A 27079-nucleotide genomic window follows, 5' to 3' on the forward strand; every position below is an offset into this window, starting at 1 on the left:
AACATGCTACTAAAAAACCAATTGGTCAATGAGGAAATCAAAAAGGAAATCAGAAAATACCTCAAAACAAATGAAAATGTAAACACACTTTCCAAAATCTATGCAATGCAGCAAAAGCCATTCTGAGAGGGAAGTTTATAGACACAGGCCCACCTCAAGAAACAAGAAAAATCTCAAATAAACAACCTAACCTACCATCTAAAGCAATTAGAAAAAGAAGAACAAACAAAGCCCAGAGTCAGCATAAGGAAGGAAACAATAAAGATCAGAGAGGAAATAAATAAAATAGAGACAAAAAATATAAGAGAGAAGATCAATGAAAGCAAGAGCTAGTTTTCTGAAAAGATAAACAAAATTGATAAACCTTTAGCCAGGCTCACCAAGAAGAAAAGAGGACCCAAATAAACAAAATAAGAAATGAAAGAGGAGAAATAACAACCAATACCACAAGATACAAAAAATCATAAGAGAATACTACAGCTACATGCCAACAAATTGGACAACCTAGAAGAAATGGACAGATTTCTAGAAACATACAACCTGACAAGATTGAATCAGGAAGAAATAGACAATCTGCATAAATGGATCGCTAGTAGTGAAATTGAATTTGTAATTTTAAAAAAAATTTCCAGCAAACAAAAGTCCAGGACCAGACAGGTTCACAGGGGAATTCTACCAAAAATATAAAGAAGAACTTCTAACTATTTTTCTCAAACTTTTCCAAGAAATTAAAGAGGACAGTAAACTCCCAAATTCATACTATGAGGCCACCTTTACCTTGATACCAAAACCAGACTAAAACACTACACAAAAGGAAAATTACAGGTTAATACCTTTGATGAATATAGATGCAAAAATCCTCAATGAAATATTAGCAAACTGAATCCTACAACATATAAATAGAATCATACACCATGATCAAGTTGGATTTATTCCAGGGATGCAAGGATGGTTCAATATTTGCAAATCAATCAATGTGATACACCACATTAACAAAAGGAAAGATAAAAATCACATGATCCTCTCAATAGACACAGAAAAGGCATTTGACAAAATTCCACATCTACTCATGATAAAAACTCTCATCAGAGATAGTATAGAGAGAGCATATCTCAACATAATAAAGGCCATTTATGACAAACCCACAGCTAACATCATAGTCAATGATGAAAAACTAAAAGCATTTCTGCTAAAATCAGGAACAAGATAAGGATGCCCACTCTCACACTTGTTTAACATAGTATTGGAAGTCCTAGCCACAGCAATCCAACAAGAAAAAGAGATAAAACGTATCCAAATTGAAAGGGAAGAAGTAAAACTATCACTCTTTGCAGATGACATGGTATTTTATATATAGAAAACCCTAAAGTCTCCACCAAAAAACTATTGGAACTAATAAATGAATTCAGAAAGTTGCAGGATACAAGATCAATATAGACAATCTGTTGTTTTCCTATAAACTAATAATGAACTATCAGAAAGAGAAAGCAAGAAAACAATCTTGTTTAAAATCGTATCAAGATGGGCTTCCCTGGTGACGCAGTGGTTGGGAGTCTGCCTGCCAATGCAGGGGACACGGGTTCGAGCCCTGGTCTGGGAAGATCCCACATGCCGCGGAGCAACTGGGCCCGTGAGCCACAACTACTGAGCCTGCGCGTCTGGAGCCTGTGCTCCGCAACGGGAGAGGCCGCGATGGTGAGAGGCCCGCGCACAGCGATGAAGAGTGACCCCCGCTTGCCGCAGCTAGGGGGGGGCCCTTGCACAGAAACAAAGACCCAACACAGCCCAAAAAGATATATAAATAAATAATAATTAAAAAAAAATCGTATCAAGAAGAATAAAGTACCTAGGAATAAACTTAACCAAGGAGGTTAAAGACCTATGCTCTAAAAACTATAAAACACTGATGAAGGAATTTGAAAATGATACAAAGAAATGGAAAGATATCCTATGTTCTTGGATTAGAAGAATTAATATTGTTAAAATGTCCATACTACCCAAAGCAATCTACAGATTTAATGCAATCCCTATTAAAATGCCCACGATATATTTCACAGAACTAGAACAAACAATCCTAAAATTTACATGGAACTACAAAAGACTCTGAATTGCCAAAGAAATCCTGAGAAAAAGAACAAAGCTGGAAGTAAGTCCCTGAGTTCAGACTACACTACAAAGCTGTTGTAATTAAAACAGCATGGTACTGGCACAAAAACAGACACATAGTTCAATGGAACAGAATAGAGAGCCAGATATAAACCCACACACCTATGGTCAATTAATCTATGAAAAAAGAGGCAAGAATATACCATGGAGAAAAGACAGTCTCTTCAATAAGTGGTGCTGGGAAAACTGAGCAGCTACATGTGAAAGAATGAGATTAGAACATTTCGCCACACCTTATAGAAAAATATACTCAGAGAGTGGATTAAAGACCTAAATGTAAGACCAGAAACCATAAAATTCAAACAATTTTTCTTCAAACTACTTTTTCAAGTTATCAAACGTCCATGTTTGTCTTTGAGTTAACTTTATCTTTGTAGGCTGTGAAAATTTTTTCATCTTTTACTTATGTATTTCATCACATGCCTACTAGTAGCAACTTTTTTTGCCTATTAAAGGAATTTTTGGGCTTCCCTGGTGGCGCAGTGGTTGAGAGTCTGCCTGCTAATGCAGGGGACACGGGTTCGAGCCCTGGCCTGGGAGGATCCCACATGCCGCAGAGCGGCTGGGCCCGTGAGCCACAGCTGCTGAGCCTGCGCGTCTGGAGCCTGTGCTCCGCAACGAGAGAGGCCCGCGCATCGCGATGAAGAGTGGCCCCCGCTTGCCACAACTGGAGAAAGCCCTCGCACAAGAGGCGAGGACCCAACACAGCCAAAATCAATCAATCAATCAATCAATCAAACATACGCATCTGATTCAAGATCCTCATTAAAAAAAAAAAAAAAAAAAAGGAATTTTTAATTTTTCTATTTTTATTTTGTTAGTTTATAATCACTTCAGTTAAAAGTGACTGCATCTGGATATCTATCATTCTAGTGGTACAACTCTATAATCTGCTATATTATGACCATGACTAGGCATGTATCTCCATTGCTCAATAATAGCCAACTAAATTCTTTGATCATTGACATAACTTTAACACAGAAAAGAGAAATGGCTAAAATATATGTTTTTTAAATTTTTATTCCCAGGAATTCTTATTCTAAACGAACATCTTTAATTAGATATAACATTACTAAAATTTTCATATATTTTTAAAAGGCCTTACAACTAGTCTTTTTCCAGAACCAAGTTTTTGCTGTTCAGTCTCTTGTCTTTTATCTGCATCCGTTGCAAAAGCAAGTACTTGGTATCTGTTTAAAAGATATGGAAAAATTGTAAGTGACTTTATAGTTAAAAAGCGTAATTTATTTTAAACTTTAAAAACACATAATCTCAGTATAGCTATAATTTTTAAATGCACATTATCTACAAACCTCATGAATAACTTTTTCCTTGATTTTAAAAATTGTAAAATTTAGTAGTGAATTCATACTGAATGATACTGTGGCTTAAGACTATGTAAAACTGCAATAGTAAAGAAATTATAACCATATGTCCCAAAATTCAATGTTGGAAAAATAGCTCTGCCAAATATCAAAGCATCTCCATTAGAATTTTATGTGACAAATAACAATACTCAAGAAAGATCCAGCACCAAAACACACAATAGAAAAAAATGCAAATAATGCAAAGCAACCAGACGACTTGTTGCAACCCCCCCAAAAAAGTAGTAGTAGAAATAGTAGAAATTATTAATAGATAATCTATGGACCCCAGAACACCTGAGTTTAATTCCCAGCTAAACCATTAACAAGTTGAGAAAAATTTTTTAAATTAATCACTCTGTCTTATCTATAAAATGGGAATAATAATCTCGAACTTAAGCATTGTTAAAAGAATTAAAAAATAATTTAGTGCCTAGTACAGTATCTGGTATATACTAGGTGCCCAATTATTGATTGACAGATTGACAAACACATAGACAGATACAGATTTATATATACATAGAGATAAATCACCTAGTAATTTATCTAGTATGTAATAAGTTCTCAATAATGGACATTATAACTTTCTATAAGTATTTTAAAGCTTTTATTTCAATAGTAACATTTAACACAACATTGTAAATCAATTATATTTCAATAAAATAAATTTTTTAAAAGTTAAAAATTAAAAAATAGTAACATTTAGCTCAAATCATTCTTAAAAACAATTTATAAATATCATTCAATTTAGAAATTATTAATTTAGACAATAAAGTTTAAATTCCCTTGCTCGCACTAATTTATGGTATATTGTTAGAGTAATAATCCTACTCAAAATGAAGAAATTTTAGGCTCATAGATTCCTTTCCCTCTTTTTTTTTTTTTTGAAGTTTCTTACTTTTATTGTTGGTGTATATCTAGTTACATAGGGGAGATAGGGAAGGCTCTCCAAAAGGTAACACTTGGCAGAGAAAAGGTATTAGAAGGTTAACAAAAACATCTCAACAAATAATTAAGCCTTTCCCTCTTATTGAATCAAAACTTCTTACATTGCTCTTTGATAGCTAAGAGGAAAATTAGTAGATAGATATATTCAGACATTTCATATTGTCTAAGAGAAAGATGTCTGATAGTGTAAACATCAGGGACCTGAATGAATAAAGGCAATGAAGAATATCTAAACAAGCACTGAAATTTACACTGGTATTCAAATGTCATATACCAACTCTTAAAGCCTTCTATCTCAATCAGCAATACTTAATTTGTAAAAAGCCTCCAATTTTCAGTGAATGTAGAATGACTATGAATTAAGATAGATTTTGCAATGCATTCATGAAAATTACAGTTAATAAGAAAGCTTAATGTATATAAAGTTCATTCATTCAATAAACATATAGTAGGGATCTCATATAAGCAATAACAAGGGGAAAAACTACTATATGACCTATATCCACCAAGACCTTCCAAAGTAGTTGTGACGATTCATATACAAACAAGTGTAACTCAGAGTGCCCTGTGCTAATAGAAGGTATGCATATAAGTACCAAGGGAATATGATCGCAGGAACAGGTAATTGAGGTGGAGGAAATATATATGTTCTTGGTATCAGTTCAGGAGGAGAAAGCTAGGTTTTGAAGAATGAGTGAAAACTCATCATGCTGTTAAAGAAGTAAAAGGCATTATGGCAAAGCAAACAGCACATGCAAAGGCATGCAGCAGTAAAAGAGACATGAAAGACCATGGCAGGAGTTTAGGAGAGATGCATGGCGGAGAAGAATGAGTCATGGGAAATGAGACAAAAAATGGTAGGAGGCTGAAGATCTCGGCCTTGTAAAATCATGCTAAAAAATCCCGTAGGCAGCTGCAGCAAATATCTCCATACCATCTGAGACTGACCTTCAAAATCCCTAACTCTCCAAAAGCGCCAAATAATTAGACCTCATAGTCCAACCTCCAAATAAGATTGCTTTACTCTTTCTGGTTCATGGTAACAGAAATTAGTATGCACTAGTGACTAGAACATCAGTCCAGAGCGGGTCCTGCAAATGGATCTAACCTCAGGCAATTAATTACATAGGCCATTCATTTCATGCAGACACCAACCTACCAGAGGATGATACGGATATTCATGAGATTGTTGCAAATATCCAAAGATTTTGAGCTGTTTGAAGCTTCTTATATAACTAAAAAGAGTTATTATTTCATGTGAGCCATAAGTGAACCCCTAAAGTGGCCTCATGAACATCAAAACAGCAGGCACAGACAGAGCCAAAATTGACTCCTGATTTCTAAATCCAGACCAATTCTCTTCCCAGAAGACAACTCAGAAGAGTATTTTATTACTAAACATAACTGACAGTAAATTTAGATGATGACAAACTTACAATAGCATTTATTTTATGATTCTTCCTTAAATTCTCTTAACTGTGACCAATAATGTACATGGAAAACTGTTTCCAAAACCAAACAATTCCAAGCAGACTTGGAATTTCTGAAATAAAGAAAACACTTGGATTTTTTTTTTCTTATCACTCAGGTGTTATGTGATATAAGCTAAAGAATAAAATTCCCTTGTTGAAAGTGCTGAAAGAATAATCAGGTCCAATGTAAAAAGATTTAATGAAAGAGTGTCATATGTGTTTTTCAGAACAGAAAGGGCACTAATCACAAGTACAGCAAGTCCAGGTGAACAGTGGTACTTTTTGAACCAATAGCCACAAATGCTTAACAGGTCCTGTGGAGCACCAATGACAAACTCAACCATATAATTCAGTGCTCCTCTGTATCACATCGTAAAAACAGCAGCAAGTAACTAAAATATGGATTGAGGTGTCACAGAACACAAAAGTAAACCCTCCAAAATCATTTATTTTCAAATGAAAAATAGTTGTCACCTCAAAGTGTACCAGGAGATTTGGGAACTTTGATATTTAACCTGCAGAACTCTACTAGAATTGGAAGTTCTGGATACAGAGCATTACTACATTCATTCCAACTATAGCGAAAGCATTCTTGATTATGCCTGGGAGAATCATTTTCATTGAAAGATGCCAGTAACAAAATAGAAGGTTTACTCATAAACTTTTCATTCCTTCATTAAGATCTTGTTAAACATCTACTTTCAACAAGGTACAATGCTAGGCACTTCAGGGGATATAAAATCCCTGCCATCAAGGAACATTTAGCCTAGTCAAGGAGAAAAACAAGTAAATATGTCATATCAGTGAAAGCATGAATAGTGCTTATGGAAAGCAGTGAAAAATTACTCTGTGAATTGAGAAGAAGGAGTTGTTACTGACAGCTATGTCAGGCAAGATCTGAATGGGGAGCAGGGAGGCTTCCAGACCTAATTTTCATTCACAGAAAATTACCTAATTTTCATTCACAGAAAAGGAAGGAAGAGTATTTCAGACAGAGTACATCATGAGCAAAAGAGGAGAGAGAAAGAGAGAAGCTCTGAATATATATGAATAACACCAAATATTTCAGTTTGGCAAGAGCCTAAGGCTGGTGAAGAACACAATCCTCTTTTTCAAATACTATCCATTAAATTCAACAAACAGATTTTAAAATACTGATTTAAAGACTATTGTCTACTTAGCAATGTATTAATATTAGGAGCCACTGTAGGGGTACAGGGGAAAGTGTATAGCAAACAGGGGAGAAAGATAAAACTCCTGGCAAGTATACTTCTTCAGGGAGCCTCCTTACATTCAACTCTTATTTAAAGGTATCACCTCTAGGCTCCTCAGTTTCCTGTGCACAGTGCTGCCATAGCCAGTATCACAATGAACTGAAGTAGCTGATTGACTTGCTACCTCCCCACTTGCTGGCATACTGCTGGAGAACAAGAGACAGGTCTTATCTGGCTTTGCATCTCCAGTGCTTTGCACAGTGTGTGGCACAGAGAAGCCTCTTGAAAAATGTTTGCTGAATGAATGACTGAACCAATGTACTGAATTATTCCTTTAGTGAACAGGTATTTAAAACAGATTCTGCTCTCAGGAACCTGATAATGCAAGACATACTCTGGAACATTTTAGCACAACACAAAAAGCAAATATGATATTGGGCAACAATCAGTGTGTTGGGCAATAATATATCTAGGAGGTTAAAAAAAGGAGGATATTTAAACCAGTTAGTTTTAAAAGTCCCTTCCAAATCTGAAAGTCCACTTAACAGAGGTAAAATGGGACTGGAGCATAAAGAGCACTGAATGTCGTATGAGAAGATTTAGATTTTTTAATGGACAACAAAAATTATTCTGGCTTAAGGAGGTGTTTTAAAAGAATAGCTATGAGAAAGGCCCTTCAAAGTTTAGATTAGAGGTTAAAAAAAAAAACAGAAATCCAAGTGAAAAGATAAAGGTCTGAATGCCAATGCGAATGGGAAGCAACGGCTGAATAAGAGAAAAACAAAAAAAAAAAGGTAGAAAGGTCACGATTTACTGACTAAATAATTCTGACAAGCAAAGGAAAGAAAAAGAGAATAAAAGATGATCCAAAGTTTGTACAAACGTGGCCAAGGGAATGGCCCTAAGCCCCTCCTCTACCAAAAAAAAAAAAAAAAAAAAAAAAATTCTCTCACTTCAAAAGAAAAACAACACTCAAAGTATGTCCTGAATTAGAATCACCTGGAGTATGTATTTGTGATGATTTCTGGGTCTTTTCCCCAAACCTACTAAATCAAAATCTAAGGGGTTGGGGATTAAGAATCTGCAAATGTGCATTTCATAAAAGGATGCTCAGATAATTCTTATGCACACTAAAGTTTGAGACTCATAGCCTTCTCTAGTTCCTACTTGAACATAATTGATCTGTTTTTAAAGTAATTAAACATCAATATCAAAAATGAAAATGAATTATGTCTTAAAACCCTTTTCTATTAACTGATTATATTTTTAACTGATTATAAATAGATTTAATGAAGCCTCCGAACACCAAACCTACAGTTTTCATGCTTTCTCCCATCCTAAATTACACCTGTGATTACCATTTAATCTATTAAAGTTGAAAGTATATATAAATACAACATACTACTCAATGTTATAAACCCTCTTGATTGTCCTCATTTCACAATAATCACATATCCCATGCATTTTTACCATTTTAAAAGATCCACATAATAAATAAAGTGTGCATTTTTTTAGTCTTAGATGGAGATGAATTTAATAGATCAGTATGTTGGAGAATTACCACAGTTAAAACAGTATGAGTTTCTGTGAGATTAAACCTTCATGTTGAGGAAACCTACACATTGTTTTCTCATCCAATCACTCCTGGAATTATTACCAAATTAATTCCTATTCCCATATTTCAAAGAGTAAGTCATGGAACATTCACATCTTTGTATCATGACCCCAGTGTAACACTGCTAGTATCACTCTACTTGGCAAGAACTGGGTGGAAAGCTGCAAAGCAGATCTTCTCAATATTGCTTAAGTTTTGGCAGGATTGAATGAATTATACAGATATTTTTCTCAGCGTCTCATAATAATTATGATATTTTATTTATTATCAGTAGCAATGCCACAACTCATTCATCTCCTTTGGACAAGCACCATAGGAGTTGTAGGAGGAATATGACATAATGATACACTACCTCCATCAGTTAACTTCTGCTTAGTCACAAACATTTGCTTATTTTCAGGATTTTCATCTAAATCCTAGATGCCTGAACAGTAATTCTCAGAATGTAGATTGCCGCTTATTAAGAGAAAACTACATTAACTTGCAATATACACAATAATAAAACTTGAAGGCAAAAATTTACATCTGTTGCCTGATGAATTTATATTTTCTTCCTGCCTTGGGAAAAGTCAGGTGGCCAAAAATAATACTGAAAGGCTATAATGAAGTGTTGCTTAGATGTTTAAAGTTCTAAATGCTGCCATCAGTAAGATAACAACAATAAAGTTACTGAAAATATTATAATTCTCCAAGTCTATTTCTTTTCCCAGAATGGATTTCTACTTTTTTTCCCATTCTCCCTTCCAAAAAAAACACAGCCTCCAAAAACTCAAAATCATAATTTTTATTGAAATTTAGCTGGTAGAGGAGAAAACGGTCTCTCTGAAACACAATTCACCAAAATCAATACGAATTTCTAGCAAAAAGTATAAGCTGTTTTCATAGGGTCATTTTCATACTTCACTTCTGTAAACCGTTCTTTTAAAAACATTGATAAAAACACTTGTATTTCTTGCCAGTATTCTTCCTATATCATATACATTCTTTTTTTGTTATAAAATCATTCTATATATGTATTTGTACCTGGCTTTTTTTCACTCAGACTGTGTTTTATTATTTATAATTCAAGGAACAATCGCAATAATTATTGAGCATTTTCTATGGGGTGGTAACTTGACATACACTTAATTCTTTTAACAAATTTGTCGAAATAGATGTTATTACCTCCTTTACATTCAGGATAAGGAGACTGACCATCAAACAGCTGTGAGTAGCAAAATCAGGACACCAATCCAGGTGTGCCTCTCTCCAAATCCTTCCTCTCAATCTCTGCACTATACTGCCTTTCAAATGTTTTATGATATGTAAATGATATCCTCTAAGTCACCACAATTACATTTTATCAGAGAAACCACTCTCTTTTTCATTTGCAATATTCAAGCTCTTTGTGGATAAGAAATTATCAGCAGCATACACTTAAAAAACCATGATTCCAAAGATTCAAGATCCAAACTTACTTGTAACTTTCCACTTGTCGGCAGGATGAAACAGTAATGAAGGAATCTGTACGGGAACTGTAAGCAAGAGGGCCAGGTAAAAGAGAACCAGGGAGAAATCTCCCAAAAGCATAGCTTTCCTGCTCAAACACCATCAGCATTCCATCCATAGACTGGATACAAATTAAATCGCGACCTAAAGAAGAATTAGAGGAAATTAGGTAACTTATTCTTTTTATGAATGTAATGATTTTATCCCTATTCACCACAAATATGTCAGTTAATTTTTTCCCCAAGGGACAAAATGGGCAGTTTAAATTTTAAATCGCAAACTGATGAAGCTATCAGATTATTGTATATCACTATCTACACATTTCCCAGTTTTTTCATTATTCATGTCTATAGTTTTAAATACATTTATTTTCATTTATTTGAGCTAAAATCTGTAGCTCAAGAGAATACCTGAGAACAATCATGACTCTTTGCAAGATATCATTTTTTCCAAAATCAGAAATACAAACTGTTCTGCACGACGCCTTCTCTTCTTCATAGTATGTCAGCCCCATACTTTCAAATGACTTAGACATCAGTCAAACACAGCAGACCAAATCCATAGACATGTATTAAGCACCAGTTTTATACAAATCACAGTGTTGAGCACTGTTGGGAGAGAAAAATGACTAATACCGAAAAACACTAGTCACTGATTGCCCTAAACTATCGATTGATTTTGAAGTGTCTTCTACTATTAGTCTGTAAACATTAACTACAAAATTCACAGTTCTTAAAACATACTGAGATGATGATAATGATGATGATTTCTATGGTACAGTATAGTATCCCTAATCTGAGAAAGATCTAGTGGCTATAACTTTTCACGTTCTGCTAGTGCGATTAGTGTATCTTATAATCTATTATATAGGGAAGAACTATGTCAAAGAAAAATTAAGCTACTCATTAAGAGAATAAACAAAAGGTCAATCTTCTAATTAAGTTGTCATCTCTAACCCATACTTACCATATACAGTAAGTCCTGTAGAAACTATTCCATTTTACCTTGGATATCAGTGCCAATACAGTTATCCCTAAATTTTGAAATTTAAAGAATACTTTGCTCAAAAAGAAATTAAATTGCATAGAAATGGATGGTAGTCTTATTATTGTATCTGAGTATGGATATAAGGGCAATTTTTAAAAATCAAAATATGTTGCCAAAGGAGTTTTTTTAAAAAGAAAACAAACTGAGATCTTTGGGGTGCTTATTACTGCAACATACTCTACCTCATCTTAATTGATTCAATAAATTTAACAACTTTAAATAGTCTGAGAGATGTTTCAGGTTGAATATTGTCTTAGCATATATTCACAAAATACACATCTGAACCACTCTGGGATTGCTAGAGAGAAAGGGATTGTTCATGTTAATGCTGTTTTGAAGAGTATTCCCTCAAAGCTCAAATTCTTTTATAAGGCATAGTAGGTTTCTCAGTCATTGTTTTAAGATTTTTTAATCTATTCTTTATCTACTATGCTTATTAAAGTTTTCATAAAACAAGATAGGAGTTTGTATGGATGCTGTATGTATATGCATGCTGTATGAGTGTATTCACAGAGATATATTTAGACAAAGAGTACCTCATCTATCCAGAATTTAACTATATAGCAATTCTCCTGTCTGTACCAAGCAAAAATGAAAAAGTATAAATATTCCTCTAAATAGTCAAAATAGATGCTGCAAAGTCTTTGTAATGAAAATCATGCAAACTTTTTACAGGTAGGATTCCCAGGTCTCACTCAGGGCATCGATTCTTATTTTAATTATGGTTCGAACAGTTGCAGTTCTCATAAACTAGTTACTGATATTCTAGGAGCTTCAGCCTCCTCATTTATAAAATGAGTATATTTGCCTAAGAGCTCCAAAGTTAGAGATAAGATTTAATAGTCTCTAACACTGTGTAGCACACATAAAACACAATAAATCATAGCATCATTATGACGGTTATCATTACCTGCTTCCCCAGCCCAGAGAAAAGAAAATAGCAAATTAGAAAAGGTATGAAAACACTGATAGCTGTGAGCAGTGACAGCTATGCCCCAACAAAAAAGAAGGCAACAGGACATCTATAAAATATAAAATATAAAATATATATATATATATAAAATATATATCAAATAATTCAAAAAATAATAACAGTCAGGGCTCAGCTTAGAAGCAATTACTAGCCCTATATATCTCAAAAAGAGAAATGTCATATTATAATGTACTAGTAGCTATTAAATGGATTTAATACAGTTTAGTATAGTTTAGTCATTTGCAAAAACAAACTTGTGGCCGAGATGCTAACTGCTCCCCCTAAGAGCCATTCTTTCTTTTGGTACTTGAATTATCACTAGACTCATGGCCATCCAGTTAGAATAAAGCCTGTATCTCCAGGCCTCTGTGACAGATACATCATATGAGTACTTTCTCACCAATGAGATGGGAGCGGGGTGATATGTGCAACACCCTTAAAAGGACTGAGTATGCACTCCCTTCCCCTCTTCCCAGCGTGATGGTAGGGCTGGAACAGCTATCTTGGCCTCAAAGATAGAAGCCACATAGTGAGAACAACAAAGCTGCCTACCAGTCCTGGACCACTTTATCTCCAGGTGGTTAAATCTGACAGAAATAAACATCTTCCTTAACTAAGTTTGGTCTTTATTAAAGCAATGAAACTTATATCTTAAATAACACAGACCTTATCTGAGCATAAAGATCCATCCAGCTTTACTGACTCTTAAAATTTAATTTCACTTGATTGGATCCTGATACCAAAAAACAACCAGATATGGAAGACATTGGGACAACTGGGGAAATTGGAATGTGACTGCATGTTAGATAACATTAGGAATTATTGTTAATTTTCTTAAGTGTGATTATGGTATTGTGATTACATATGAGAATGTTCTTATCAGGAAATGTGTTCTGCAATAGTTATGAGTGAAGTGGCATAAGATCTGTAACTCACTTTCAAATGGTTCATCAAAAAAAAAAAAAGTGTGTGTATACATGTGTATACATTTACAACTGTTGACTCTAAATGGTGGAAAAATGGACATTCATGTTACTTGTTCTGATATTTAAATTTTTTCACAATAAAAATGTAAACAAATAAAATAAAGTGTTCAAATATATTCCTTTAGTATACACATGCACTTTATTAACCATCAAGGAGGGAACTGAGCATTAGCACATTGAGCAGGACTTAGGAGGAGAGCAATAAATCTAATCTTAATAAGTTAAGAATCAGAGACAGAAGAAATCCAATTAATGAAACACATGCAATGACCTTGACCTATGGGGGAGGATATTACTGTAACCAAAATATACTCTCTGTATTATTAAAGAATGTGAGGTCAAGGCATGTATACTTCCAAGCAGAAGTACAATAAACTTTGAGTACATTTCAATATGTTGAATGTCTCTGAACCACAAATCTTCCAGTCTCCCAAAGACCTTAAAGAAGTCGTCCTCAAAGTGTGGCTACCAGACCACCAGCATCAGCATTGTCTAGGAAATTCTTAGAAATGCAAATCCTAGGGTCCCACTCTATACCTATGGAATCAGAAACTATGATGATAGGGCCCAAGTCTAGGTTTTAACAAGCCCTAGAGGCTACTTGATGCATGCTAAAGTTTGAGAACTACTGCTTTCGCATGGTATGACAAAGAGCTAGAGCTTGAAGAAAACTTGAGCCCCAGAGAACACTTGGCTCCTTAGCATGATATATGAAGTCTTATTTCCTGAAACTAGCAATATAGAGGAGATACTTAATATACTGTAATGTCCACATGGGCTGCCTCTAGAGCCAGATAATCTGAGTTTGAGTCCAGTTCAACCAATTATTAGCTGTGAATTTGGGCTCAAGTTTCCTTATCTGCAAGATGGTGTACCAAACTTAGTTAGCTGTTGTGAGAATTCAGTTAAGTAATGTACGGAAACTAGATCCAGCAGGTGTTAAATACTGCATTGCGTTATTATTTTATAATTATTTTCTAAGTCTCATACTAAATGTTGTATTAATATTTAACTACTTGCTGTTTCCCACACACATCGTAATGGTGCATACTTCCTTGCTTTTGCTTATATTATTTCCTTTCCAAAAAAATTCTTACACTTTTCTTCCCCTGGGATAGTGAACATTTGCTGGATGCCTCCTGGTCATCCATTGCCCTCTCCTCCCATCTTTAGCCATGAAGCTTGAATGAGACTGACTTCATTCTAAGCTTGAGAGTAGGTAGGCCCTGACTTATATAAACTAATTAGTATCCCACTAGTCACAGTGATTAGTTAAGGGATGGTTATAATTTACAGCCAATGAAAGAAACTAAATCCCTAAACTGAGCTGAAACTAAAGAAAAACTTACTCTTCCCCCTGGGGAGTAATATGTGAGAAGGATAAGGTCTGGAATCAGAGAAGCCACTAGGCTTTTACAAGGGTGCAGTTAAGATAGGGCCATGGAAGACACTGTTTAAGCCAGTGCATCAAGCCTCACTTGGAGCCAAACCTATCCATGAACTTTATAGGCAATAAATTCTCATAAATATTGAAGCTGAGTTGGCTCTCTGTCCCTGAATCAAGTGGATCAACACATTTGTCCTCTGAGAGACATCACAGACTGAAGCTCATGTCTTCCCAAAAATCTTCTCTTTCCCTTCAATTACCCTCCATCTGTGATCCCACAGAGCCCCATCCTTACCTTCATCGTACAACTAATCACTGATTGAAATTATCTATTTTTGTGCGTCTCATTAACCTTAGCTTAAACTCAACGGCAAGAAGGTATATCTTACTCATCTTTGTAAATCCAACAATTAGAAAATGCCTGGCACATAGGAGATACATTAATAAATGTCTGTTGAGCTGAAGTAAGCTAGGCAAAATACTTTATTCATCTGCAGCTCAGATTGGCTGAGACTTTATTCTATGCATTTCACATACTGCATTTTAAGTACATGAAAAATGCTTTATTTATTACAATCCCAGCCACTGACGATTAGAAAAATGTAGGGATCAATCCAAAACATTACTCAAAAATAAATAAATAAATTCTTCAAATCACTGTATTGGAAGCCACTTCAGAATACATACCAAAGGCTCCCCTTACTGATAATGAGAACAGAAAGAACAGTCCAGAGAAGCCATAAAAGTTTTGTAGTTCTAATAGGACGGAGCCAACAGGAAGCCTTCATAAAAGCGATGGGATTTCAGGAGCTATTTAAATGACCTAGCCATGAACCATACTCAAAGAGTCTTTACCACATGCTCAGTATTATATTAGGAGCTGTAAGAAATATAGAACAACAGCAAATAACTACTACTGCCACTTACTGAGCACCTGTTATATTCCCGCCTTTGTGCTAAACATTTATCCAGCATATAGCTATAATCTTTAATAACAATAGTCCCATTTTACACATGAGAAGACTGAAACCCACGGAGCTTAAATAATTTGTCTAATGTCAAAGAATTTAAAAATGACAGCTAGTACTCAAGCCAGAATCTGACTCCATTTTACCACACTGGATCCATTTTTTTTTAAATAACATAAGTTAACATATAAAATCTAAATGATGTGAAACTGACTAAGCACTATAGAAAATCAAAGAGCCTCATTACAGTGAACTTCCTGGGAAAGGTTTCATGATAGAGGTAGGATGTATCCTACCTCTCAGTTGAGAAGGATACCTAGACTGAGAAGGATAAGTAGAATGAAAAGAGATCAAAGGTAAAAGCAGAGGAAATTTCTGCAAGAGAAAAAGAACATATTAGAAAAAGATACAGAGACAATTAGACTTGATCCAATGCAATGGATCAAGTTTTACCACCAGGGCATGAAATGTAAAAGCAACAGATTGAAAAGATGACAATAGCTAAGTGATGTTTCCTCAAAAATTATGCCTAAATAATACAGGGGAAAAATTATCTTTTAAAGTTGAAATAACTAGGAAGGGTGGAGATTTCATCAGAATTTGAAATCTGGATGTTTATCTCATTAATCATAACCATGATGACAGAAAAATAAGCATTGTGATTAAAAACACTATTTGCAAGATCTAGGAACAAACTGACAAAGGACCTACCAAAATCATTTTGAAAGAACTCTGGAAATCAGTATTTTTCATTTTCAAAGGCAATGAAAAAATTTTGTGCCTGTGGGGATGGGTGGGTGGAGGCAGGAAAGTTCCATTATGGCAGCCTCATGAAATGAATATTTATTAAAAAGTGTGTCTCATTTCCTGGTGTTAAAATATCATATAGACAAAGCTTTAACATTATGCATAAATTGGTAATCAATTACATGTTGAACTGACTGCTAGATTAACACTTTTCTTTACTAAATTACAGTCTGTTCACTAAAATGGTCTGTAGCAGTGTGTGTGTGTGTGTGTGTGTGTGTGTGTGTGTGTGTGTGTGTGTCCCTGTGCTCAGTTCTTTCCACCATGCCTGACCCAGAGCATTTTCCATCATTCATTATTATAGCAACAAGGGCCCCATGGAGGGTAGTTCTGAATACCATTTCCTCCATTTCTCTGCTGTCTTTTTCTTCCTGTGGAATCTATGTAGCAGAGTAAGTGGAGAAGAAGACTACCATTACTCAGCATGCTACATGTTTTCTGAATCTCTCTATGCTCGTATTTCTTTTACACATCGAGTAAAAATACAAGTGAAGAAATGCAAACGTGACCTGTGGCCAAGCATACATTGCAGTTCAGCATACAGCTGTCAAAAATACTTGGTCTTTCTCCAAGTCTGAAAAACATATGAAAAACAGCTGTACAGGTAGTCAAAAAGGCAGACAGGAAACATCAAGAGACTTATACGTAAGAACAGAAGAGTCCAAAAGTCTGTGGAACTTCCGCTCGTTTTATGCATGCACTTCATGCACAGAAAAAGGTTTTGTTGTTGTTGTTACAGAAAACTGAAACACTAACTTATTAATCTTTATTGCAAACTTAACTCAAAAATGATACAACATGTTTGCTATGAGCACAGACACAAAAATGTTCAGAGTAGGATTTCAACAGATATTGACTTAAAAACAATGGTAGATGGATTTCTAGAGCTTGCAGGATAGTAAATTTGCCATTAAATATCATTTTTGTGCCTTTTCACTCATATCATTATAGAAATAAAACTATCACCATTGTTTTGAGATACATGCTACTATTTGGCTATGCTTAAAAATTAATAATTGGTAATTAATTGAATAAAAGAATAGCTAACTTCTTTCTTATTACTCTCTCCCTCATATTCTTTTTTATTTGAGCATTTGAAAAGTAATTAGTGTCTAATAATAATGCAATATTCAAGTAGATTCGAAGTTTAAAACCTTAGTTATAAATAAATAAATAAAATTTATTTAAAGCCCTAAGAAAACAGAAGAAATCAACAAATAGGATACATGTGTTGAGCTAAATGGCTAATATTTTTAAATATGTAACAAAGAAAAATTACACAAATTCTCAACTATTATTCAAGCGTTACGCCAATAAATAATTCAGGAGACTAATTAAGACTGAGGAAAATAAAAATTGGGTCTACATACTAACTCTTCCTATGAACTTGACTTTTGACATTTTAATGTTCTCATTTTAATAGGAATTTTAATAGCCTCACAAAGACCACTAGTGTGTGTTCCACTAAGCTATTTATCACTATTTTCCCCCCTAAACTGTGAACAAGGTTAATAACATATTATAAAGAAATTACAACCATTCATTAAATTAGCATTACATGTGATAGATTCAATATGAATGCAACGTTAGAGTTTAAAAGAAGGCCCTAAACATTATATTATCACTTGCATCCATCCACAAAATATTGGGTGAATTACTTTGTCAGACGTAATGATCATGAAAGGTTTGATAACATTCTCCAGAATTCACATTCATTCAACAAATTCCACAAACATTTGCTGTACCTAGTATATGCTAGGAGAGACGGTCGCTACCCTCAGAAAGTTCAGTGAATACGGGAGTTATAACAGTGTAAGAACAGAGGCATACAAAGGCTATGGAAGCATGATTAATAGTATCTGGAAGAATCAAGAAAAGCTTCAGAACAGAAATAACACTTGGGTTTTGCAGGCTGAGAAAGAGTTTGCCAAACGTTCAGAGAAGCAAAAGCAGAAAGCACGCCATTCAGAGACTTGGATTATAGGATTATAAGAAAGCTCTGTTTGAAGAGGAACAAGATCAGTAAACTCTGAGGGAGAGTGTTGAGTGGAGGGAGATACTGCTGATGAAGATGGCAGGCATGCTCATCAGAACCGATGGCAAAGCCACAACTTAAGTCCACATTTGCTGCAACCTTATTTTAGCCCTGAAAGCTCTATCAAATATCCTCATCTGTACAGCAGTCGTATGAGGAGAAGATTGTAATGATGCTACTGTAAGGATAAAATACAATAAAAATGCATACTGGCTGGTACCTAATAAGCATTCAATAAATGGTAAGTGTTTGATATTACTGGATTACCAGTTTCCTTACAGACCAAATTATGTGAAAAACTTAAAATTGAGAGGAAAAAAATCCTTCAGACCAAAAAGGATAAAATTTAATGTGGGAAGAAGCACACACCAAATCAGAAATTCACCCTTTTTGCCAAAGCAAAGGATTTTTAAGACTTCAAGAACTATGGAAAATCTCTCAAAACCTAGGTCTGTGTGAACTGCTGTCTATTCAAGATGATTTTCTGTCTATTTTAAGTATACTTTCCTCAAAACAGCAATTCCTCTAACATGATAACTATTGAAGAAATCTCTAAAGAAGTACATTATGAGTGTGTCAGAAAGCTCTATTTGGGAATGAGCTGTCCCTGCCTCTGTACCCTCCCCCAACACACACATACCCATTTTCTTCCCCTACCCCCAACCCTGCCTCTCTTTTATTGACGTTTTTTGCAGGATGACCCTGAGTGACATACGAAAGACAAGATAGATGATATCATACAGCAGAGCCCATTATTTATTAGCATTCCTTTCTTCTCTCTCATCCAAAAGGAAAATTCTTAAAGGGTGAGTATAATGTTGGAGATATATTTTTTTAAATAACTGGTTTCAAAGTGAGGTAAACTTCTCAAGGTAATAACCAGCCATGATAAGAAATCCAGAAAACTCTCCCCAAAAAATAATTTTAAAAAGAAAAAAATTTTAAATACCTCTTCATTTTGTACAAACATTCTTCATTTGCAATATTATCAGTCCAATAAAGCAATAACACCAAAAGCTAAATATTTGCTTTTTATATATTGTTAACTCTCAATCCTAAAATCGTCATTGTATCAAAAGAAGGAATAAGAAAAAACCATAGTCTACACTGAATTCACTATAACCAATTAAATTAGGTTGTGAAAAAAATAACTAAAGCCAGGAAATTCTCAGCTGAGGTTCAACTTCATCTAAACTCATACAATTTTAAAAGGCAAATCAAAATGAATTTGGGATAATGACAACAATGACTTTAAGTTTCCTGAACTGTCAATTCTTATCACAAAGTTTGATGTGCCACTTAACCATTGTTTGGTCTGTTAAATGTCCTTGGATTCTTCTAAAAGAAGCAGTTAAAATACCATATCTTGAATAAAAGTCATGAAAACAAATATACCAAAGTTATCATCTTAATATACAGATGGAATCACATTGTCAACCCACTCAAAAACTTCAAAGGTACGCCAGTGTCTCCAGAAATAAGTAGAAATTAATAAGCAGGATATCCAAAGAACTCTTCAGTGTATCCGCTAAATGAACTTTGACTACTCCTTCTCATCCAGTCCCAACCACCAAATACTTCAGGTAACATAAGCTTGCCTTAAATGCCCTTATGCATTTGTTACTCTAGTTCAATTCACCTCAGATATCATTCCCCCATCTTAACCTCATAAAATCCTTCTACATATCCTCCATCCCCAGCACCCAACCATTTTGAAGCTTTCTCCAATCCCCTTTAGGCATAAATAACGCACTCTTCCTCTATTCTTTCTTAGTACATTCTGCATCACTGCCTATTAGTACTGACAATATTTTTCCTGGTGATACAGCTAAATTTGGCATATTTCTCTCCCCTCCTCAACTCCCATAAATGAAGCATAAAATCCTTGAAGGTAAGTCGATTTTGTTTTCACGGTCTGGCTCACAGCATTGAGTATAGTCCCTTATATGTCAGTGCTCCAAAAATATCTGTTCAAGTCAACTGAACTCACATGGAAGTAGAAAACCATGTCAAACTGTAATACTAGGTATCAGGATGCCAATGATCATCAAGTGGGTCAAGATATTTGATAATATTACCATAGTCACATGAAAACCCCTTGAGATTTGGCATTATGCTTTATTCACCACACCTTCCCACCCCAAATAGTCCCTAGTATATAGTAGAGATCAATAAACAATCATTCAATGAATGAATGAATAGCAGCAAAGTAAAAGTGGTATGGAAAAGGCCCTAAAACAATTAGTTTTAACATGTGACACTTAAGAAGCTGAAATTCTAAGTTATTTCAGGGCTTAGTACTATGTCAAAAGACAAAGTATTCATTGTATGTACAACATTAGATACACTAGGAAATACTCTGCTCTTAAGAAAGATAAAGCCTAATAGAAAGACACAAGAAATAAAGGTGGGGTGGGAAAGGATGGCAAAAGGAAAATATATAAATGAGAAGGGAAATCACTTAACCATAAAGAATAAATTGTGGCAGTCCAAAGAGGATACCAAAGAAACAGAATGATCTTTAAATCCATCAGTATTTCATAAAACTCTAACTGCAAAAACATACACAGATTAAGCCTTAAAACTTTAGTAATTATTAGAGCCCTGGGTACAAAGTCTTTCTCTGGGTAATAGGAAACAAGGGATTATTACCAGCAGGAAAAGCACCCCCCAAAAAGGTACTGAATAGGATACTCTCTGGCTATTCCTTGTTCTTAGAGCAGGATGGTATATTATAAAAGAATAAATTGAGCAAAGATGGGAAAAGTATCAAATGTAGCATAAAGTATTAATATGTAGTGGAAAGAGCAATGATTTTGAATCAAAAAGACAACCTGGTAATGTTTTAATCCTGCTCTGACACATTCTGGATACGTGACTTTGGCTATTTTGTTTAATTTCATTCACTCTGTTTCTTCACATGCAAAATAAACCGTATCACAATCTCTATACCCCACTGGGTTGCTGTAAAGATATGGAACATATGCAAACTATCCAGTTCAGGACCTGGAACATGGTAGGAACGCATGCCGATCTTAATTCCAAATACAGCACACTTAAAAAAATAATCGAACCAACTTTCCCTAGTACCTACACTTATATCTTGAATATCAGATACTGTAGTTTAGTCATTAAGTCTCACTCCTTAGGTGTAAAAGGGAAGTAAACATCTCAGGGAAAAGTTAGGAAAAAAGGTGACCAGGAAGTTGGAAATGGTTCAGTTCAGAAGTTCCAATCTTTATTTGCTAAAGTAGTTGGTTCTTGAATTTCACTGATCTATAAAATTTCAGAAACTACTGGGGAACATCATAGGTTGTCAACCTTGTAAACTGCCCAATAAGGATATTTTAAAAAAAAAAAAGTAAAGACTATCATCACCAACATTTTCTACAAAGACAATGTAAAACGAATAAGTAGGAAGTAGAAAATGTTAGTCCTCAATATAGTCCATTAACTGAACAAATTTTAGCTTTATGAAAAATTTACTTCATTAGCTAATTTTTTTTCATTACCTTAAGACCATTTAAAACTTTAACGGGGCGTAGCATTTGCAAACCACTAGTTTATCCTAGCATGAACCACTTTTAAAGAACCCCCATACCAGCACTTAAATACCACTAGTATAAAAAAAACTCAGAAAACAAGCACAAAAAGTTTTCCCGTTAGAAGAAGAAAGGAAAAACTGGTTCCAAAACGTATTCAGGCCTAGGTTAGGTGAGGAAACAAGCATTTTCCATAATATGCTGGCTCTTTACAAGAGCCACCACTGTCAGACTTCTGGAATCAAAAAGTGAGGCAAAGGCTCCCCCTGCTGACAAGTAGACAAAGAATCTAACCCTATCAAAGGGCAACTGACTTTTCAAAAATCTTTCCAATACTGACTGGATATCGCATGGGCTTTTACTATTCTCTATCAAAGACTAGTTTTACTTTATATCCTAAAACACTGGGATATAGCTCCATCTGATAAAAATGAGAAAGACATTTATAACTAGGTAATACTCTGTGTACATTTCACTAAATCTTTCTAAACCAGCTTTCAAATTTCTTGGTGTCTGCTCTATGCTCTAAAGCTTAACTGAGCTAGAATGTCATACAGAGAGGAAATTTTAAAAGGCTAAAGAAATGAGGTGGGTTTCAAGAGGTTATGCAGAACAAAGGTAGCAATCTATGAATGCATTAACGGCCTTCTCTCACAGAAATCTCATGAGATTAAAAGAAGCAAATTAAAGACTTCAAAATTAACAATAATAGCAGGTTACAAGCACTGGCCCATATATTATTAACACATCCAACTCTAGCAACTATTCTATAACTTGGGAAGATCAAGAACTATTGTTCTCATTTGGCTATAGAGAGACCTAAGGCTCAGGAAAGTTCGATGTTTGTTAAGGACACACAGCTGGTGAGTAGCAGAGGCAGAATTCAACCCTATACATCTTCTAATCTTCATTCTGCTTCTCCAACTGAAAACTATGCATAAAGTGGATACTCTAATGACATAATCTCTAAATTCCTTTCTGATTTCAAATTTAACATGGCCTAACATCACAAATGCACTTGGTATGCTTATAAATAACATCAGATTTAAGTAGAAAATGTTAAATATTTCACTTTGGCAGGCAAAACTTGATATAGCTGCTTGGTAAATTCTTTGCTATAATTTATTTATTCTTGTCTTATTTCTAAAAGGATTGCTTGCAAAGGTAAATAAAACTAAACAAATTCTAAACTAAGCAGATGAGGAGAACAGCAGATAAAACCCTAATTCTCCCACTAAAATTACTGAATAAAATGTTTGTTAAAAGCAGCATTTTTGAGTACATCAATATGCTGCGCCCCCCTTAAAAAAAGGTAAATAAAGTTCAGAAGCCAAACACTAAGTGAACGTGAGAACCCACAAAGGTAAACAGAACCCCTGGGGCAATCTCTTAAATCATATACCCACAGCGTCAGTTTTCATAGTCTCAAAATAACATGTGGTAAAGGAGAAAAACCTTGGAGCCCACTCTAGGTGGGAAATCCAATTGATCCTGTACATTATCTTTCTCCTCCCTGGTATAAACCTAAGACCACAAAGGGCTCTACCCTTAGTGTAAGGAGAACTTAGAACTAGCATTCCCCCCACCCCCACCCAAGCCCAAGAGAAAGCAAAATAAAATGCGTATCTCAAAACTTGGAACGAGATAAAGGAAAAAAATCTCTCCTAAGAATTCACAAACCCCAAGCTGATCTTAATGTGGGTTTTCAGACCAAATTCACTCTATTGACTTGCCCAAGAAGCCTCAATCTGTGAAGTTAGTAAAAGTGATCCTGGGTTAGAAGTACCACCAAATCCCTGGCAAAAGACAATTCAAATATTTGAAGGGACACACCAATCATTCCCATGGATAAAGTTCCAAGAATATGACCTCACAGGCAAAAATCACAATATACAAGGAATTGGAGGCAATATAAGCAAGAGACAGCAAAAATAATAGCACAATCGGAAATGCAAAGACTTCATTTACTGAAATAATCAACAGAATAAAAGTACTACATTTTATGTTTAAGGAAATAAAAACAGGTATTAAAAATATGAATAAAAGATTTTATCAATCACCAAGCAGATTTTTAAAAGGACCAAATAAACTTTGAGAAATAATAAATATAATAACTAGACTTAACAAAGTTAATAAAACTCCAAGAGTAGTTTCAAAAGAAATTACTCTCTGAATAGCAGTGATTTAGGAAACAGGAAAATACATCTAAGAAATAATCTAGAATGCATTAGTAAGAAACATAGAGACAGAAAATACAAGTGCAGTTAAGAGACTTGAACAATAGCATAAGATGGTCTAACATGTATCTAATTGGATTTTCATTAAGAGATAATGGAGAGAATATGAAAGAGGCAATATTCAAAGAAATAATAGCTGAAGATTTTCCAGAATTGTTGAAAGGCACTAATCCTTCCCACTTGTAGAGGGAATGTAAAAACCGCTACACTTGAACTGAATTACAAAACAGAACAGAGTCACACGTTGAGAAAACACACTATGGCTGCTGAACGGGAAAGGTGAGGTGGGGTGATGCATAAAACAAGGGTTTCAAATTAGCTCCGATACCGTTCCATAAACCCAATATGTAAGAGACAAGGCCTATTCCATTTTCAGTGAACTGGACTCAACACCCCCTATTCACCTCACAAGAATATATCTGACTAGTATGAATCTTCAAACCTATGTATTGATATCTCTCTGTAAGTGAGTCAAGGGGGTGTAAAGCGGCATAAACACAGCCGTGAAAAGCAGCTAAACCCCATGATAAAAATAAAGGTTTAAGCCAAATAAATTCCAAATAGGATAAGTAAAAATAAATCCTCCCTTAGATACCTGACAGAGAAACTGCAGAACACCAAAGCCAAAGAGAATTTCTTAAAAGCAATAGAGAAAAGACAGATTAACTAGCAAAAGAATAACAGCTAGACTAAAAGTTGACCTCTTAACACCAGTGAAAGCCAGAATAGAGCAGAATATTATCTTTTGTGTAGCAAGAAAATAACTATCAACATAACATTATATTCCCAGATTTCCTCCCATTCCCTCCAAAAAAAAAAATTTAATGTTATTACAAAGATTCCATTCACAATAGCAACCAAAGCAATTAAGTTCCTAACACACTGACTCTAACTCAACTTTCAGATCTGAACTTCCTTAGGAAGGCCAAATTAGGCAATATACACCTAAAATATACCCTTGTTATCATGGCATCTTTTCCTTCATAGCACTTGTGATTTTATATCTATTTCTATGATTATCTACTGACTGTGTATTTCCCTCTCCAAACTTAATGAGGCCATAGACCTCTATACTTATCACCATATTGTTTACCACCATGCTTGGCACATAAGTGAAAGGAAAGAAGGAAGGAAAGAGGCAAGGAAGATATAACCAACAAATAAACAACTAATATAGATAAAAAGTAAAATTTTTACTAAAAGACATAAAAGAACAGCTAAATAAATAGTAAGACATATTATATTCCTGGATGGGAAGAATTAATATATAAACATGTCAGTTATGCACTAAAATAATCTATAGATTTGATGCAATGCCAGACAAAATTCCAGCATGATTTTTTCATGGAACTCAATGAACTATTTTTCAAACCTGAAAGGAAAGTGAAAAAAATGCAAGAATAACCTATAAATATTTAAAAACAAGACCAATAAAGAATGATTACTCCTCCCACATACCAAAACATACTATACATTAAATTTTTTAAATGCAGTATTGGCATTCTTTATAGATACACTACTTATGGACAAATAAATCAAGGGAAAGGAATAGAGTCTAAGAGCAAATTACAGATTATACGGGAATTTAGCATATAAGAAAATTAGCATTTCAAATTATAAAAAGAATATTCATAAATGGTTCTTGGACAACAGGGTATACACTTGGGAAAAAAATTAAATTAGAGCCCTACTATATACGATACCTAAAAATAAATTCCAGAAAAGTTAAGAAAACATATGAAAATATTTTAGAATCGTAGTATAGGAAAGGTCTTCATTAGAATGATACAAAGATCAGAAGCCACAACAAAAAAGATCAAAACGTTTAACATCATAAAAAATTAAAGTATTTGTCCCATTAAGTAAATGAACAAGGTTAAAATAATCATTCACAGGACACAACCTGGGGCAAATTACTTAATCTTGCCAAGCCTAAATTTTCTTGTGCCTGAAATGAAAATAATGACCTGATTTTCAGGGTTGCTTTGAGAATTAAATGAGAAAGTTAAGGTTAAATCCTTAGCACAGTCTTAGGTGGCAGCACCTGGCAAGTGTCCAATAAATATTTTTTGCTACTATTTTAAATTATGAAAATTTAACATATCACTTTTGCCCATTAAGTGGAGATTTTGAACTTTTTAAAAAATGATAATACATGATGTTGGCACAGATAATACACATAGCTGAGAAAAGGGTATATTTGGCCCATCTCCCTGACATAAAACAATTTATAATGTGTATCAAAAGCTTTTTGTCTCAGTACCTAGTCTTAGGATTTTTTTTCTGAAAATGTTTTTATTTTTATTGGACTATAGGGGATGGATTGAGAAATATCTCTGCAAGCTATGCCCCACTAGGGAACTGTCCATTCTAATTCTCCTGGGACAGCTTTCGGAGCTTTTTCTTTTTCTTGGACCTGCTGCTCTTGCTGGCAGCGGCCTCTTCAGGTCCACTGATGAGTGGCTCCTCCTTGGAAGAGAATTTCCTTTTTTTCGTGGGGACACTCTTTGTTTCCTGACTCTTCAGGGTCACTAACTGGTTCCTCTTCGGGCACAGATTTCTTCCTGTTGTGAAGACTTCCACTGCCAGCTGTCTCTTCAAGATCACTACTAACCAGCTCCTCCTTGGAAAAAGATTTCTTTTTCTTGGGTTTGGAGAAGGAGACGGATGGGTCTTCTATTCCATCCTCCTGAGGAGCCTCCTAGGGCTTTTGCTTTTGCTTCTTTTTGGGTCTTTCACTTATCTCCTCAACACCCCTCTGGAGTACTACTGCTGTTTTCTGAAGATGCCAGGGAAATTGCAGCCAGCCATTTCTTTTCCTTCTTCAAGC

At 34.7% G+C, this 27079-nt stretch overlaps 1 protein-coding gene across 6 annotated transcripts in view; it reads right to left on the minus strand.

Annotated features, from left to right (window-relative positions):
- The window catches only part of BBS9 (Bardet-Biedl syndrome 9), a 465641-nt gene that overhangs the window by 353919 nt on the left and 84643 nt on the right, over positions 1–27079 (minus strand). For all 6 annotated transcript variants that reach the window (XM_057549919.1, XM_028164767.2, XM_028164765.2 and 3 more), the window contains 2 exons: positions 10237–10411; positions 3272–3356 (listed from right to left, as the gene is read on the minus strand). In XM_057549919.1, coding sequence (XP_057405902.1) covers positions 3272–3356; positions 10237–10411 — 260 coding nt within the window. The remainder of the gene's footprint in view (positions 1–3271; positions 3357–10236; positions 10412–27079) is intronic.

The sequence above is a fragment of the Balaenoptera acutorostrata genome, chromosome 7, assembly GCF_949987535.1.
Source record: "Balaenoptera acutorostrata chromosome 7, mBalAcu1.1, whole genome shotgun sequence".
NCBI classification, from domain to species: Eukaryota; Metazoa; Chordata; class Mammalia; order Artiodactyla; family Balaenopteridae; genus Balaenoptera; species Balaenoptera acutorostrata.